General features: G+C 37.7%; 2 protein-coding genes across 2 annotated transcripts; one reads left to right on the top strand and one right to left on the bottom strand.

Moving 5' to 3' along the window:
* Positions 1–9,134: 9,134 nt before the first annotated feature.
* On the top strand, positions 9,135–13,183 carry LOC116176730 (RNA polymerase I-specific transcription initiation factor RRN3). The gene is made up of 8 exons (XM_031495487.1): positions 9,135–9,724; positions 9,771–9,876; positions 9,953–10,105; positions 10,155–10,378; positions 12,161–12,395; positions 12,444–12,622; positions 12,675–12,933; positions 12,985–13,183. The coding sequence occupies exons 1-8, from the start codon at positions 9,283–9,285 to the stop codon at positions 13,118–13,120; spliced, it is 1,734 nt and encodes a 577-aa protein (XP_031351347.1). The 5' UTR covers positions 9,135–9,282; the 3' UTR covers positions 13,121–13,183.
* Positions 13,184–14,615: 1,432 nt separating this feature from the next.
* On the bottom strand, positions 14,616–18,614 carry LOC116176101 (uncharacterized protein K02A2.6-like). Its single transcript, XM_031494574.1, has 2 exons — positions 15,948–18,614; positions 14,616–15,884 (listed from the first exon to the last, which is right to left on the bottom strand). The coding sequence occupies exons 1-2, from the start codon at positions 18,612–18,614 to the stop codon at positions 14,616–14,618; spliced, it is 3,936 nt and encodes a 1,311-aa protein (XP_031350434.1).

Consider the following 18,614-nt stretch of genomic DNA (forward strand, 5'->3'; position numbering starts at 1 on the left):
GCATATGCCATGGCGGGATTTGGTCCCACCATGAGATAGGCTAAATACATCCACTTTTTCTGATACAATAAGTACTTTCTTCTGTACAGGTGTTGCCACTGGATTACAGTCCATCATGCAAAAGCACTTCAGCATCTTCTTCGTATATAATTCTTGCGCTATCGTGATGGATCCGTCACCCATATGCTCTATCTGTAAACACTATTTTCCGACTTCTTGTACTTGGCTAATTGTAAAGTATAATCGCTGACGGCGTCATCTGCTTTATCGTAAATCAGCTTCTTCAGCTTACCTTTGACTACCTCCATGGCACTTAGCACTAAGAAACCCTGTATTTCCCAGTATCCCAGTTTTGCTTTCGTTCTAAATTTCCGATTTGAAGTTTTACGAAAATCCTTCCATCTTAAACTTGTTACGTACCTTACTACTTCTCCAGTTCTGGGCCCATAATCTGCTGACTACTTTTAGTGCAACAGTGAAATTGGAGAGCGTATAGAATTAACTCTGTATCAATTTTAAAGGACGTTTTATTTTCTAATGACAGCCTGCAGTAAAAACATTTTTCATAATTTATTTGTTTTAATGTCATAAAACTATAGTAACCAACAATGTACTATTATTTTTCTTTATTGCTGATACTTATACCTATTTAAACAAATACGTTGACCAATAAAAATACTTATGGGAATGGTACAGTTCAGGTAAATAGGTAGATTTTGAGTTTCATCCTACAATTTTTATTTTATATTAAACCGTTCGAGTCTGTGTAGGACACTAAAATATTCTCATAAGTGGATACATAGTTTTTGCTCAAAAATGTAATCCATCCATTAAAGTGTAAAATATTTGTAAACTTGAATGCGCAGGGTATAATAAATATTTCTCCTATTAGTACAACTAAGTGTTTACATGTATCCTTGTTAGGAATAATAGTGCCCTCAAAATCCTAATCTACATTTTGTCATCACTATTTATTAAGCGAAGGATAAAAGCGATACAATTAACAGGGTTTTGTTAGGGCAAAGCGTGCAAAATGTAGGTAATTTACAAAAACAGTTGCCTAATGTAACATATTTGATAATAAAAAAAACATATTTGTAATAACGTAATTTTTGTACTATTTCAGTGATAGTAGTTTATCTTACTTAAATTACAGAATGAGTGTGCTTCGTTGCATGTGAACTGCTGATGCTATTACAGTACAACAAAATTTCGATAACTTTTTAAAGATGTCGAAATTTTTTTTGTGTAATCGTAAATTAAATTGGTGTATTTTTATAGATGTTAAGAGGATGTATTACTACTGTTAATTTACGTAGCAGAAGTGTTCGGGTATGTTTTACTTAAAAGAAAGATTCCGTATTAATTTTACTAAATTGATAATTTTCAAAGTTCCTTAAATAGGTAGTTTTTATTTTTTTAAACATCAGCTATGTAAATATTCAAATATCCTTAGGTATTATACTACGCTTTTTGCCTGTTCAAGGTCACTTACAGGGTGATACAACCTATAACAGCTGAAATCTTGCCAGTGGCTTTTGTAACTGGGCAACATGAGGAAAGAAGTGCACACAAATAGTTCTAAGCTTATATCACGAGTAGATGTATGTTATCATGTTCATTTATGGGAATTAAGTACTTTTAGATATTTTTGAAGGTACCTACCTACAACTCGTTCATGATGTATCTATACCTAGGTACATAGGTATGTTTATAAGTACTGTAATAGAAAAATTTATTTTTTATCTTTACATAATAATATACATAAATAACACAAAGCAAGCTACATTTTTATATGTTATGAATGTGAGGATGCCAATCAGAAATACTTTAATGCCACTTAAAATTTTACAATTTAACAATTGTGCCTCTTAGTAGTATCATTTGAAAGCTTATAGTTATTTTGATTAACTATTAATTTTATTTTTTTATATTTTGTTTGTTATCATACTTTGTATAAGTGCAAGTAACAATAAAATCTAGTCCTGTGTTGTTAATAAATAGTCAAGTTTCATCCCATACCATTCCCCTTTCTTTACATTATCCAGTAAACAAACATCATTGACTGTATGGAGAATATGTATTGCAGTGTATTGCTTTTATTGGGGCGCAAAAAAATAAATTCTGTGCCCCACGTTGGGCGCCAAAAATTATTGCTGTGGGCAATGGCATAAATTCATTACACCACTCAAATATCACGTACCTAGCTAGCTTAAAATTACACAAAGTAAACCTTGTAACAAACCCTCATTTTCCTATAAACTTTATTCTTAAATAACTAAAGAAAAAGTGAATCTCAGGTCCAGCTGGTTTCCGAAACGTTGGAAAATTTCAACACTGACTTATCAAAATCTTGAAGTTCTGGAAAAACATAATTCAAATGAAACAACACCATTATATTTGGACTACACTGAAAATGAACTATCGAGATTTTCTTTATTTTTACTGGAATTCAAATTGACATAATTTTCTGAGATCGGGTAGGTACAAGATAAATCTTTATTGCCACACACGCATTATAGAACACAATGGCATACAAAAATAAAATAAGCATTTCTACTAAACCATCAAGTAATCTGAAGGCTAATAGAGCCTTGAAACATTTTACCCCCGTTACATTCGGTCGAATACAGAAAAAATAAACCGAAAAAGTACTTGCTACTTTTCTGTAACAGTCTAAATTTCTTTGTGTGAAACCGCCGGTACAGATGCAATAAGCCACAAAAACAACACTTCTCAAGGAATTATTTTAACAGAAAGGCACAACCGTGTACACAAGCTCTTTTTTTTTAAATCGCTACCACTGGTTCTATGATGATTGACGCTATTGAAATGGCAGCTCGAATACAAAGTTTAAATTAAAATTGATGAAACACTTTCTATAACTTGTAACTCTCTTGCGTAAACACTAACTTTGGGCAGCAGTGGGAAAATTGTATACCTGTATCATTACCTAACTTCGAAGCACCGGCTGACTGCCGGAAAAATGCGTACCTATTTGAAATTTAGACGCAACGGACTGTTACGTACGCTAAGCCAAAGACCGCTTCGAACATCTGCGCGTAAACCTTTTTAAGTCCTCACCAATCACCATCTCGACTATCCGATTTTTCATCTTCGGTAAGGGTCGACGAAATGCGAGCACTTTTTTACAACGCATTTCCTTATACAGGGTGTTACACGACCGTTCGAAAAAAAAAAATCGGGTTGTAGAGGGCATCAAAACAAGCACTTTTTCCAAATAAATCGAGGGTCCAACGTGTTTCGTTTGGGAGCCACCCCCCAAAGAGTGTTGAAATCTGCATTTCTTCTTTAATTTTTTTCTCAGCAACCATAAGAGTTACAAAGTCGGGTGGCATGTCTTTGAATAGGTTTTTGGGTATGCTCTTTCCGATTTTGCAATTTTTTTTTCAAAATTCCTACCCCTAAAGGGCGCACCCCTAAACTAGGGTGCAAAAAAAAATTCTGATTTCGACGAAATTTGGTATCTGGGGGTTTTTTAACATGAAAATCACGAATCTGAAATTAGTTTTTGAAAATTCGAAAAAAAAAGTTCCACTGCAATTCTTGGCGGGACAACGAAAATAGAGATAATTCCACGAAATTTGTTGTGTACATACTAAACGAGTTAAGGAACAAAACTGTCGAACAGTTTTTTAAAATAACTTTTCAAACAAAAGTTATACTCATTTGAATGTTGGTCCTTCGGGTCGCGAAGTGTCCCAAGCCTACTAGTAAGCCATAATTTCGCATGTGTTGGTTGACAATGTCGCAAAAACAAAAGATTAACGGTTTGAGTCGATATTTTGTTATTTGGAATTAATTCGGTCATTAAATGATTAAAAAATTCGATGTATCGATTAAAACACCTACCAAGGTACTAAAAGCGCTGATCGATTGTTTATTATCTAAATAAGGTAGGGGAAAAGTTTTATTCAGTTGAAGATAATCTTAAAGGTCACGGTTCATTTTTTCTAGAAAACATTTGGCAGTTCTGAAAAGAACTTTTTTTGTTTTTAGTGATCAGTAACGGACTTCACTTCTTCCAAAAATGAAGCGATATGCTTATGCAACATTTTCAAAAATGCCACCGCCAGCAGCCACGCACAATCTGCATCTCCTTGGAACAGAATTTGACGACTTCAACACCATCATAGGATTGGTTTTAATAACTTCTGAAGCTGCCATCACGCGAGCAACCAGTTCTTCCACCGAATCGATTATTCCATTTTCGCTATATGTACACTAAATTTTTCAGGTGCCCCCACAAAAAAAAATCTAGTGGCGTAAGGTCGGGCGATCTCGGTGGCCACGCTACTGGACCACCTCTTCCGATCCAACGATTGGGGAAAGTAGCGTTCAAGTGATCGATGACGGCACGATTGAAGTGGGGGGGTGCGCCATCATGTTGGTACCATAGTCGTTGACGCAGTTGCAGCGGTAGCTCTTCCAAATAATCAAATAAGGTTTCTTGCAAGAACCTTAAATATTGCTCTCCATTCATTCGTGGAGGCAGCATGTACGGCCCTAAAAGATGCTGTCCTACAATTCCTGCCCACAAGTTAATGGAGAATCTCCATTGACTTCTTATAGGAAGGACAGCATGTGGGTTCTCGTCTCTCCATTCGTGCCGGTTCTTAACATTAACATAGCCATCTTGATGAAACGTGGCTTCATCCGTAAATAAAATAGATGAATGAAAATCAGGGTTCCCACGACGACGTCTTGCAATGAAATGGCAGAACTCTACTCTAAGACCATAATCCGTTGGATGCAGCTGCTGTACTTTTTGAATGTGGTACGGGTACAGTAGTTGTTCTTTCATCACACGCCATACAGCGACGTGGTTCGTACCAGTTACACGTGATACAGCCCGTGTGCTAGTGGAAGGATTTTCCTCAACTTCTTGTAGGACCTGCTCTTCGAATTCAACATTCCTACCAACTGGCCGTGCCCGTGCGGCATAACTCAGGGATCCTGTTTCTACTAAGCGGCGATGCACCTCAGAAAACACTCTACTACCAGGAAGCCTTCGGTCAGGAAATCTCTCTCCGTACAATCGTCGAGCCTCCAAACAGTTTCCATCAGCCAACCCATACATGTAATGAATGTTTGCCAATTCGAAATTCGAATAGTTTCTATCCATCTCGAATAGAACGGAAGAAAAAGAACGCAACACAAAAAACGACGTAACTGACGTTTTACAATAAGGACGAACCTAATAAGTAAACATTCCATTGTTTTTAGGTAAATTGATAATTGGAAGAAATAAAAATAACAACTAACTTCACATTAATTTAATGTACCTTTTCGATTTGTCCTTAAAAGGAGCGTGTTCTTTTGGAAGTTATTTTTCAACCTAAGATTATGAAAATTTTTGATCATAGTGAAAAAGTATCATACGGAAAGTGATTTGACTTTTTCCCCTACCTTATTTAGATAATAAATAATCGATCAGCGCTTTAAGATACCTTGGTAGGTGTTTTAATCGATACATCGAATTTTTTAATCATTTAATGACCGAATTAATTCCAAATAACAAAATATCGACTCAAACCGTTAATCTTTTGTTTTTGCGACATTGTCAACCAACACATGCGCAATTATGGCTTACTAGTAGACTTGGGACACTTCGCGACCCGAAGGACCAACATTCAAATGAGTATAACTTTTGTTTGAAAAGTTATTTTAAAAAACTGTTCGACAGTTTTGTTCCTTAACTCGTTTAGTATGTACACAACAAATTTCGTGGAATTTTCGTTGTCCCGCCAAGAATTGCAGTGGAACTTTTTTTTTCGAATTTTCAAAAACTAATTTCAGATTCGTGATTTTCATGTTAAAAAAACCCCAGATACCAAATTTCGTCGAAATCAGAATTTTTTTTGCACCCTAGTTTAGGGGTGCGCCCTTTAGGGGTAGGAATTTTGAAAAAAAAATTGCAAAATCGGAAAGAGCATACCCAAAAACCTATTCAAAGACATGCCACCCGACTTTGTAACTCTTATGGTTGCTGAGAAAAAAATTAAAGAAGAAATGCAGATTTCAACACTCTTTGGGGGGTGGCTCCCAAACGAAACACGTTGGACCCTCGGTTTATTTGGAAAAAGTGCTTGTTTTGATGCCCTCTACAACCCGATTTTTTTTTTCGAACGGTCGTGTAACACCCTGTATACCAACTTGCATATGTGCCATCGATTAAATTTTACTTTGATAAAACCAATCACGTTTTAAATAATTTTCGCATAGACGCAATAAATCCTTTACCCACATGATGAGACTTTTTATTAATTTGAAAAACTCAGTCATCAGCCTTGATCAGTCCCAAAATACAGTCCAAAGACAAAGAACTGAATTTAAAATGATTGTTTAAACACCTGCATAACCCTGGGTACCAACTAAGAATTTGACATGAGAACTCTTATCTAGGTCGTAATTTCGCCTCAATTAAACACAAAGCTAATCATTTACAGATAAAACAAATTTATTTGACAAATCAATCAATAATAACTCTGAAATAAAAAATGGCGCTCAGGGCCAGCAGACAAATACCACGCATAAGCGATCGATTGAAAAAATTAATTAAAAGAAATCTTAATTACGCTAAAAGTGTTTATGATCCTAATTCTGCGATTTACAATAAGTGACCCACAAACGTTTCACGTCCGTCTCTTCTATTTAACGACTTTTAATTCCCTTCTACACCTTCCGCCTCTACTTCTTTATCAAAATTCATGCGTCGCCGAACTAAATTAAACATTTCTGTGTCTTCTTATCGAAACCTGCGTATCTTCAAACTTAATTCGTAGCGATAAAAAATCTTATCGCAATGATCGGAGATAAATTATAAAATAATACAATGCTATTATTACAGATGATTTTAAATGGCAGAATTTTTTTGAATTCTGTGGCAAATTCTACGCATATATAAAAATAATACGAACACATTTTAAGATACTGTTCCATTTAAAAAAGACAAATTTGATATCAAAATCTACTTTTTGACGCACTTGTATATTTTCCTTTAGTACAAAAATTGCGCAAGAAAAATTGTGATAGACGTGTCGGAGCATTTTTTTAAAACCCAACCCTTCATTTTGAAATTAATTTGTTCCATATTTTACCCACTGACGGTATATTAACCTTGATGTAGCTCGCCAAGATGCCAAAATATAATCTCAACAAAAATATCGAATGAATGCAAAATAATCTCCTACCTGTGGCGTTAGAAGTATGACATCTTTGTTTTTTGCCCGCGTTGTTATTATAGTTACTAAATGCCACTTATTGACTTTACTGGACTTGAAATTTAACCCATGATATAAAGAAAACCAGATATGCTAAATTGCCATTCCAAATTCGTCCAGTCGGCGTACAGTACTTGATTATGGTAGCAGGCTCGTCAGCTATTTTGGAGCCTATTGACAATACAAATCTGGGCACAAAAAAGTGTTTAAGGTGTAAGGTCTTATCTTTATGCATTAATGTCAGTGGGCTCCAACATGGCTGACAAGTCAGCCGTGCTATATACACTGTGTCCAGTAAGGATATAATATTATTCATAACACTGGGGAACAGTAATTTTGCGGCATGGCAGATTGAAGTCAATTCTGTATCAGACTATAGTGTGCTGAATACTGGAAAAATATCAGATTTGTAAAATTGGCTCCAGTTTTTGAGATAAAAACTATTAACTATTTCAATAAAAAATTTTAGTAAAAATACCAATTTGCACTGAAAAAATACTCTTATTAAGTTGATCTTTAGGAACGAAACAAAAACAAAAATATCTGACGAAATTTAAGAAAAATCACAAAAAACTTTTTCTGTAGGCTTTTCTGCCATGGTTCTGCCCAAGACAATCCCTTACTAAGAGTCTGCCATCATGTGGCGGTCCCATCGACCTTGGTATCTGTCTTCCATGACCCTAATGTCCTGGTGGAACCGTTCTCCTTGTTCCTCGCTGTAATCGCCCACATTATGCGGGAATCTATCTAAATGACAATGCAAAAAGTGCCTTTAATGCTCATATTAGCTCCTAATTTGTTAAAATTTTGAAGCATTTTAGTGACTATTTTTGCATAGTCTGGAGCTTTATGACTCCTTAAGAAATTTTTGATTACTAAAAGAAAGCTTAACCGTGCCTCAGATTCAATTTGTGTAATATAGTACAAACTCCGTGATAATTTTTCTTTGTTTTTGTAAACAAAATTTACCACATATGTAACAAAAATTGTTGGGGTCATTTACACACGGTTTTCGTTGCGAAATCATATTTTTCAAGACGAATAGAACTTTTACGAAAAATAGTTGACGTCGCGTCAGTTTTGAAACTTCTGTTTCATGGAGTCATATGTAATTTAAATATCACCGAATCCGTCAATCCTTTTTTGATCACCGCGGATACTTAAAATAAGACGAACTGATAATTTTGGTCTAATAGCTGATCAGTGAAATGTTTACTACTAAATCCATGAATAGATAACCAAACTTCAAATAAATACAACTTTAGAAGGGTAGTTTAAAATTTTCCATTGATTTAATACGTTTCGTTTATCTCAAGAACCAGAATCAATCCAAAAAAACTAAATGCATATAGTGTATCTCAAATACCAGTGTTTATAAAATTCATTAATAAAATTAGTGCCGCAGACATTTTTATTTTTTTTGTTCCGCTGTGTAATTAATTCATAAATGGAGATCTCTGAAACCTTAGAAGATATGACAATGGTTAAATTAAAGAAAATAATGTGCAATTAAAGAGTTATTATCATGCTTTAAATAAAACCGGAAAACTCCGATTACTTCCACAGATATGTTAGAAAAACCGAAATTTGCCGATATCGTTTTTATTTCTGATGTTATTTGAACAAATAAAAAATGAAACACAATTTCTCATTGTAAAATATAAATATGCCAGTGTAAGGCTCCGCATGACTCCCCATAACTCCGCCGACATGCTCCATATTATCATATCTTGTATTTTATTGTATCTTAATTTAACCGAAATCATTATGAAATCAACTGCCGAATTTCGTTAATTAGATTGACATACTGTATACGAGCTAACCAAACGCTGTGAGTACACCCTGTGTATATGTTTTTCCCTTCAGCCTTCATTATTTGAGGTTATACTCACATAGAATTTTAATTTCTTTGAGGTTATGAAAGTTTCGCACGTTTGCAATTGATATAAAATTAACTTAATTCCAAAGTGAATGCTAATTGCTGTATGTGCTATGATTGACATTCTTCACTGGACGAAGCATTTTAAAAAGGGGTGAAATGTCTGTGATCTCTGGAGGTTCAAGAAATACCTCCACCAGTTCAATTTTAAAAAGGATAAGTTTGAAGACAAAACTATTCACCGAACGTTCACCGACCAAAGTGAGATTTACACTTCCGCACTCTCAAAAAGTACGCAACATTCTGCAAAGCTTTGCGGCGCAAGAGAACAGGCGCGATTATGAAAGTTTAGTTTGTTTAATACGCGACTCGTTACTTCTCGACGAGGACTTGACATCGTTGCTGTCCGAAGCTAGTGAATGTATATCGATCTTAAATCAAGATTTACGTTTGTTTGTTGAAGCCATATTGTTAATTAAATGGGTCGATTATAGTGAAAGTGTAGTGTCGGAGTATCAATCGTTTATAATTAATTTATTGTCAGCTCACAATTATCATGCAAAGCTTGCTATAGACAGTTTAGTTTACAAATTTTTGCCAGGTAATTAAGGAAAACATTGCGAATTATATTAATGGTCATGTTTTAGATCCAGAAGAACCGGACTGGGAAAATGGAGTGCCCAACTTGAAAGATCTTCAGAAATTTGTAAATGTACATTGCGTGATAAATATGTTAATAAATATAATTCCCATGTAAGTTGTAAAATGTAATGATGTTACATGTGGTGGTGTAATATTTTGACATGCTGTATGCATAATATTTTTCTAGGTCTCAAGAATTGCTATTACAATCGTTAATTTCGAACTACCCTTATTTAAAAAGGTCTTCTCATATGCATGAAGTGTATCTTCATAATATACTGTGTATTTTAGACTATCGGCCTCAAATTAGAGGGGATCTGTTTCACCTTATATTTTCCAAGTAAGCTTTATTACGCTTATGTCACTGTATTGGAATTGGTTTCTTTTAGGTTAGTGTTGTTAGATGTAAATGCCCCTAGAGAAGACATTGAAAGGAAAGAAAACGAAGTGGAAGACGATTTATTTAAATTTGATGATGCAAGTCAACAAACCAGCTGTGATAAAATGAAACACAATATTGCACACACTTTAGATATTTGTTTGTATAAAATCTTCAATCAAATTATGATGATATCACATGAATCAGGAGAGTTCAATTGGGATCAAACGAAAAGTAAGTGATTAATTCTCGGTATCATCTATACTGTGTTAAATAAGATGTTGATTTTGTGTAGAGTTTTAGGAAACTGTATTTATTTTTTTATTCAACGTTTTTTATTTTTAACCTCTTTTTAACCATGCAGTGATATTTATTAAGAAGTAGACATAGGGATTTACGTGTATTGTTTTTCCTTATGCCAACCTTTAAATGGCAAAATCTCTTGTGAAGGGCGCCTAATTTTATGCAACCAGAATAACTTCTTAAAACAAATAAAGATCTGGCTTGTCATATTATTTAATTTAAATATTGTTGCTTTGGATTCACAGAAAAAAATCTCTTATGCTCCTTGAATTAATAACGGCACTATACCAATTGACAGTATCAACTTTTTCTTCGGTTGAATACATCACACACGAATGAAAATAAAATTGCGGAAGCCAAGGAACCCTTTAGAAGAGATCTTGTCATTTAAAAGTAGATATAGATGATAAACAATACACGTAAATTCCCATGTCTACTTCTTAATAAATATCACGGTATGTACGAAATGTTAGTAGACTGAAAGAACAGGGAAGACTACCAGAGGATTGCATGGTGCAGACATATTGCTTTGAGAGAAAAGAGGATCGATCGATATCGGTATTGGCCCAATAAAACCACTAATAAATGATAAGACTGATTAAAGAAATTAAAATTTAAATACACACACTACACCTGTCATATACAATGTATATCATCCAAATCTCGATCCAAATGGAATAATTACATTCAATAATGCATAGGTAAATGGGCGCGTTTTTTTAATGCTATTTGTTGCAATAAATCTGAAAATACTTAATCTGTATTTCCAAACGGTTGAATAGTTATAGGGCATTGTACATCAAATATGTGTAGAATATTTTGAAGAATCTAACAATTAAATAATATACAGGGTGTCTTGAGTATGAATGTTTGCTCCCGTGACAACACACCATGGATAAATTGACGTGTTTGAACTTTTTTAACACATCTCCATTTATTATCCAATTTATTCCATTCGGCTGACTGTATACAATGTGGTCTATTAACAAATGACATTGTCTTTCAAATATCAAAAATATCATCTACACACTGGAACTGATGTTACAATTTTTACTTCTTTTCCTACAACTTGTCTCTGCTTAATCTTCCTATATCATAATTAAATTGGGGGCTGTTCTTGATATGTAATTAAATTAATATGCCTCTGCTCCTCATTGGCTAATAATTCTCTTCTGGCCCGTGAAGGAAAGGGGGAAAAATAATAAGTCAATAATCTATTAAAATTTGTAATAAAATTAAAAAAATTCCCATTTGTTGGACACTTAATGGACCACACTGTATATGCGTGATATGAATTTGAATGATATTACAAAATGTATAATCATACTGCAATAACGTTTAATGTTTAATCGAAAAAGCTATGATTGATATTTAGAGTTGTACAGTTAAAAAAATACAGTACATTCAGAGAAATTAATGGTGCAAGAATATGAAGAGTACTGAACATTCTTAGAAGCCAACACGTACACAAATTAAAATTTCGAAAAATAGTTAAATTTACGTAATTCTGAAATTTTTCAAAATTCAAAAAATTCCAACCAGCTTATACAAAAAAATGAAGAAAATCATTGATATTTGAATTTCAAAAACATATTTCGACTATCTGAATAAAGTGGCTATTCAGTGCCAGTCGAGCAAAAACACACTGAGGCAACAGAATCTTGAACATAAATACTAGATGCATGTATAATTATATAAAAATCATTCTTTTAGGCTTGTATCAAGATTTACTAGTCGTGTTTGACAAGGTGGTGCTACCTACTTACAACATACATCACGTTCCGTTCGTTATGTTTTTCTTGTGCAGTTTGAAACCAACAATTGCAGAAGCCTTTTTGAATTTTCTATGGAGGAAAGTCTGTAATCCAAATGTCCCCTCTATTCATAGGCATTCAGCAGTGTCGTATATGGCCAGTCTAGTCGCACGGGCGTCATTTGTGCCCTTATAGTAAGTTCTTCGCTTTTCTAATCATCTTAAATAGCCCATTCATTGCAGTATGCTGAAGGGAACATTGCAAGAAATGGCAAATTGGATCTTCGCATATATGGCCACACAAGATGGACATGGGTGTATCAATACAGATATTCGAATACATGTTGTATTTTACAGTGTATGTCAAGCACTGTTTTACATTATCGCTTTTCGATATAAAGATTTAGTTAATAAGCGAAAAGGTGACCTTTACATGTCCTACTAGTGAAAAAAATTAATACGTGTTTTTTTCAGATGTTATCTTTTTAGAAAATTTGAACTTAGGGAAAATTGTTACCTCAACTTTAAATCCTTTACGCGTCTGCCAACCGGCGATCGTTCAAAACTTTGCGTCGGTTGCGAGAACCTACCAATTGGCATACTGTTATGCGGTCATCGAACATAACTCCCGAAATATTATGCCAGTGATATATCAAGATGATAAAGGATCGGTATTAATATCTAATAACATTTTAGATTCGTTCTTTCCCTTTGATCCATTGGTGTTGAAAAGGTTTGCAATAAAACTGTAATGACAATGAAACTGTTACTTATTGCATTTCAGGTCAAAGGAGATTATTGAACCTATTTATTTATATTATAAATCGAACGCGGAAAATGCGGCGGACGATTACGATATGGTGGAGAAAGATGATTTTTTATTGTATGGGACGTCGCCTGGTTTTAAACATAGAAACTGAAATGTTATATTCATGATTAATTTATAATTCTGATTGTGTATTAATAAAAATCAACCCAAGTTATTCTTCGTTTCATGCACAAATCGTTCCCATTGTTAAGAAATTAAAAATTCGGGAATCATGGGGCATTTCCGGAATGTTAGCTAAGGAATAAAAGTGTGTGTGCGGTGAAAAACAATTGTATTGCAAAAATCGTTGAGGTTGGTGTGGAATAAAGAGCATATATTTTCGCGTTTCTTTTATCTGCATCGATTTCAATGTTGCCATTTTAAAAAATTAATGCTTCAAAACAACAGCTGTCAGGTGACGACCGTTTTGAGTGATGCACTTTACAAGACGCTCTCGGAAGTTTGTCCACAATCTCTGTAAAATTGTCCTGTCAATTTGAACGACTTCCACACAATTAGTTGCTTTTGCTTCCTTCAGTTCTTCAAGTAGTGTACGTGGTTTATACATATACCGGGTGATTCATTAGAAGTGAGGACAATTTGAATTTCCCGCAAATCAAAAAAATTATAAAGTTGGAACTAACTGATGATCATTTATTTAATTGCAGTGGTGTATCATCATGCATTCAGCAAATCGTTTACTTATTTATAATCTACAAATACTGCTTCTGTTTTACCACAAATTATAAACTAACACTAGACACAGTCACGTTTCTTACATATTTTAGTGCATCAACTCTAAAAATTGTTCAAAATGGAAAAAGTAATAAACCGCAAATGGCACACAACAATTAACGGCGACACTGGTTTCTTAAATGTCAGTCAGAAAAAAATTACTAACGAAATTCAAACCGTCAATCTAACAATGCAAAAAATACTAAAACCTTACGCGCGAAATTCAAGCGTTCATCACTTCTAATGAATCATCGCGGTATATAACCGAGTACCTAACATTAGGGTTTATGTTCGTCAGACACATGACTTGAGGTAACCTCACAAAAAGGAATCGTATACGAACAAATCTATTAGAGCCTTAGGGGAACGGGGTTTTTTACTCATCATGGTTCCTCGTAAACGAAATAATTGAACCCAACGTAAAATAGTGTTACGAGTGGGTACAATCAAAGGGGTACACTACTGTTGTGTCTCGCAAGATTAAAATGACGAGACGAGGCTTATAGACTCGATTATTTCGCTCAAACTGTTGTAAGCAAACACACGATGTTACACACTTTACAGCTCCATTTGACATTGACTAAACAAAATGGCAGGAGCTACGGAAGACATGACTACATCAGTCGCCTCACTCATACTACCCGACCGTGTTTAAGTTAAGCACGATTTCAAATTTAAACAAAAATTCCACAGGTGACTCGACAGGAACTCATTTTTGATCGCGTCATTGATTACATGTGTATAATCAATGACAAGGTGGATCTAACTTGTAATACATGTTTGTTATAAATATGCTACTTTAATAACTCAAAAAGATACACGAGAATTCCTCAAACAATACATGGTCATGCTCGAACACAACCTCACTTATTCTAGCGTCTCTGCCATTCCTGTCCAGTGGCGTACCAGCCAGCGTCTCCCGTGCGTACACAACACTCCTCCCCCTTTACGTACGCACACTCATAGTCTTGTAAGTGCCTTGGTGGTCGGCGATTCCGCTCAGGCCGTGGTGTGCTGGGACGTGGCGTGGTTCCTCCTTCTGGTGATGGGAGTTTCGCTCTAAGAGAACCTTCTGGCGATGCCATAGGTTGCTCTGCCCGTTCCGGAATGGCTTCTTGTTTGTCTTCATCTGTTTCTGAAGATGTTTCTATCCCGGGGACTTCTTGTTCGATGGGACGTGTAACCATTTGGTTGCTGTGCCGATGCAACAACTTCCCCTCCGGAGTCTGTACTTTGTATGACACTGGTCCTGTTTTCTGCATAACCTGGGCTGGAATCCACTTGTCTCCCGGCACGTAACTACGAACACCTACATGTTGTCCTTCCTTGAAGCTTCGCACTTCTGTCCCTAACAACTGGTCCCTTTTCTGATCCATCTCCGTGGTCAAGCTGGGTTTAATGCGATCCAGTGCAGTGGTGATCCTCCGGCCCATCAATAATTCGGCAGGTGATTGTCCTGTTGTTGTGCACGGCGTCGCGTGTTGGGCCAATAAGAATCGAGAGATCCTGGTCTCCACGTCCCCTTTGCCCATCTTCTTCAGCGAGTCTTTCGCAAATTGCACCATCCTCTCTGCCTGCCCATTTGATGATGGCTTATACGGGGCCACATTCACTGCTCGGCATCCATTCTTCTTAGCGAAAAGCTTGAATTCTTCAGACGTGAATGCTGTGCCGTTATCGCTGACTATGACGTCCGGCAGCCCATGTGTCGCAAATATCTCCCGTAATACTTGGATGGTGGTTGTCGATGAAAGGGAAGGGACTCGTCTCATCTCTAACCACTTGCTGTACGAGTCAACAACCAGGAGAAAATAGTTCCCGTTCACTGGGCCGGCATGGTCCACGTGAATGCGCTGCCATGGTTCCCTTGCGAACTCCCAAGGGTGAATGGGAGCCTTGGGTGGCATATGTCTGTGTTGCTGGCATATTTCGCATTTGGCAACAAAATCCTCGATGTCCGAGTCCACTCCTGGCCACCATACATAACTTCTTGCCAGCGCCTTCATGCGAACGATCCCTGGGTGAGCCTCGTGCAACACCTGCAGAATCCTTTTTCTCTCTCCCGGCGGGATAATGACACGGGTTCCAGTCAACAGGCAATTCCTATACGACGTGATATCATTCCGCCGCGTCCAGTATGGCTTAATATCAGATTGCAGGTCCCTTAGCGATGTGGGCCATCCACTTCATGCAAAATCTCTTACATGAGCTAAGACGGGATCCTTAGCAGTTTGTCTAGCTACATCTTGGGCAGATACTGGAGATTCTTCCACACACTCAAACATCAGGACATCCGCGCATCTCGGAACATCTTCTCGAGTTGTCGGTAGCGGAAGCCTACTCAAGGCATCAGCATGTGGAATTTTCTTACCCGCTACATGGACCAAATTGTAATCGTATGCGCTCAAATTGTACCTCCAGCGCAGCATGCGGGGCGATATTTCGTTTGGGCAATGCTTATTCTCTCCCAGGATTCCCAGCAAGGGCTTATGGTCTGTTCGAATTTCAACCTTCCGTCCGAATATGTAGTTGTGGAATTTCTTAACTCCCACCATGATGGCTAACGCTTCTTTATCCACCTGGGCAAAGTTTCTTTCCGGTTTTGACAACGTACGGCTATGGAATGCGATGGGCGCCTCCCTTCCGTTTTCCTGCGGCTGACTGAGAACCATGCCTACTCCAAACGAACTCGCATCTACGGTTAAGATTAGTTTCCTACCTTCATGGTAATGGCATAAAATGGGTTTTTTCGTTAATAGCGACTTAACACGCCCAAATGCTTGTGCTTCGTCTCTTCCCCATCTAAATGTTACATTTTTATGCAGTAACTTATGCAGTGGCTCCGCTATTGTTGCTTTCGATTCGAGGAATGGCCCATAGAAATTGACCAATCCCAAGAAGGCTTGCAGTTCCGTAACATTACTTGGGGCCGGTGCTCGAATGATCGCTTGAATTTTTTCCTCTGCTGGCTCTAGTCCTCTGGAACTAATCTTATGACCCAGGAATTCGATTTCATGTACGTTGAATACACATTTTGCCTTCTTCAGCTTAAGGCCGTCTTCTCTAAATCTGGTCAGAACTTCCCGCAATCGTCCTAACAACTGTGCCTCATCCTTAGCAACCACCAGAATGTCGTCAAAATAGGGCATGACCCCTGGTATGCCTTGCAGCCTCTGATCTATTAGCTGCTGAAAGATTTGTGGTGCATTGCTAATCCCAAATTGCAAACGTTTCACCCGGAACGCCCCCTTATGTGTGATTATAGTTTGTGCCTCGGCGGCTTCGTCATCGACAGTCAGCTGTTGGTATGCCTGTGTCAAATCAAGTTTTGCGAAAACACGACCTCCAGCTAGGTTGGCCAGCATATCCTGCACGTTCGGAATGGGGTAGGTCTCTGGTCGCAACACCTTGTTCACAGTTATACGATAATCGGCGCACAACCGGATCTCATTCGATGCCTTAACCACCGGAACTATGGGCGTGGCCCATCTGGGGTGCGTCACAGGTTCAATAACTCCCTGCTGCTGTAGGCGTTCCAGCTCATCCTCAATCAGAGGTCGTAATGCGAATGGGACCTTTCGTACCTTACACACAATGGGATTGACATCTCGTGGTAAATTGAGGCTAATTGGAGGGCCTCGGAACACGCCCAAAGTCCCGTCAAACACTTCCGCGAATTCGCTTTCTAGTTCAGTTTGAATCACGTTATTAAGTACCGCGTTGTGCACTTGGTTAATCCCAGACACATTAATGTTCAATGGCTCAAACCAGTTTCGCCCCAAAAGATTCACCACGCGCGTTCCCTTAATTACGATCACAGGAAGAGTTTTGTGCACGTTTTTGTATTCGACACGTACGTACCCCGTCCCCAGTGTCTCAATCATATTGCCCTGATAGTCCCGTAATATGATTGTGTTCCGTTCTAAGTTGGGCTTCCTTCGTAATGAATTGAAACAGCTGGCACTAATGACGGTATAAGCCGCGCCACTGTCGACTTCCAAACAGCATGCAGTACTATTAAGTAACAACTTAACTTGTAGCTTACCAGGATCTCCTGGGGATACTCTGTGAATAGAATACTCGGTGCCCTCTTCACTGTCACTCTCATTTTGTCGACCGGAATCGTTGTCAGACGCCACTGCTTTCACCTGCTCGGACCGCTTACTACCCCTGTTCCGTTTCTTCCTCAAACATGCCCTCTCGATATGCCCCATCTTTCCACAAAAACGGCACGCCGCTGTTTTAAACCTGCATGTTTCCGATGAATGCGATTCGTCACACCGAAAACATAACTTTGTCATTTCCTTCCGATTATCTATTTTCTTTAGAAAGCCCTCAGGAGTTCCTCGCAGGTCCGATACATTCCTTGCAGCTGCTTCGAATGCCAAAGCTGTTGCTTGCGCCACCTCCAAGGTAAGGGTTTCCTTTGCCAAGAGTCGCTGTTGCAGGGATTCCTCGGCCACTCCGCACACGATGCGGTCGCGGATCATGTCATTTAACACAGAGCCAAAATTGCAGCCCTCTCCCAGATTGCGTAGTGCGTTTATAAACTTCGCCATACCCTCCCCGGGTTGCTGGCGCCGCTGATGGAACTTGAACCGGCACACAATTTCTGACGGTTTCGGAGCAAAATGTGCCTTCAGTTTTTGCATGATCTCCGTATGTGGGGTTTCCCTTACTTGCTGTGGTTGCACCAGCGATCTTAAAATACTGTACGTGGTAGGACCGCAAATGCTTAGGAACGCAGCCCTTTTGTCGCCATCGGTGGTGATCCCGTTGGCCTCGAGGAAGAAGTCAACCCTTTCCGCGTAGGCGTCCCAATTTTCCGGGTGTTCCGTATCGAACGGTTCGACCATCCCGATGGTAGCCAT

This window comes from Photinus pyralis, unplaced genomic scaffold (genome assembly GCF_008802855.1).
Source record: "Photinus pyralis isolate 1611_PpyrPB1 unplaced genomic scaffold, Ppyr1.3 Ppyr1.4_LG7, whole genome shotgun sequence".
NCBI lineage: Eukaryota > Metazoa > Arthropoda > Insecta > Coleoptera > Lampyridae > Photinus > Photinus pyralis.

What these genes read in the sequence shown, in the direction of transcription:
- LOC116176730 (XM_031495487.1), top strand. Translation starts at nt 9,283, where the DNA reads ATGTCTGTGATCTCTGGAGGTTCAAGAAATACCTCCACCAGTTCAATT. An exon ending in AGTTTACAAATTTTTGCCAG is followed by an intron (nt 9,725 to 9,770) that starts GTAATTAAGGAA and finishes GTCATGTTTTAG; the next exon opens with ATCCAGAAGAACCGGACTGG. An exon ending in GATCCATTGGTGTTGAAAAG is followed by an intron (nt 12,934 to 12,984) that starts GTTTGCAATAAA and finishes ATTGCATTTCAG; the next exon opens with GTCAAAGGAGATTATTGAAC.
- LOC116176101 (XM_031494574.1), bottom strand. Translation starts at nt 18,614, where the DNA reads ATGGCTACCATCGGGATGGTCGAACCGTTCGATACGGAACACCCGGAA. An exon ending in AGGATCCCGTCTTAGCTCAT is followed by an intron (nt 15,885 to 15,947) that starts GTAAGAGATTTT and finishes TCTGATATTAAG; the next exon opens with CCATACTGGACGCGGCGGAA.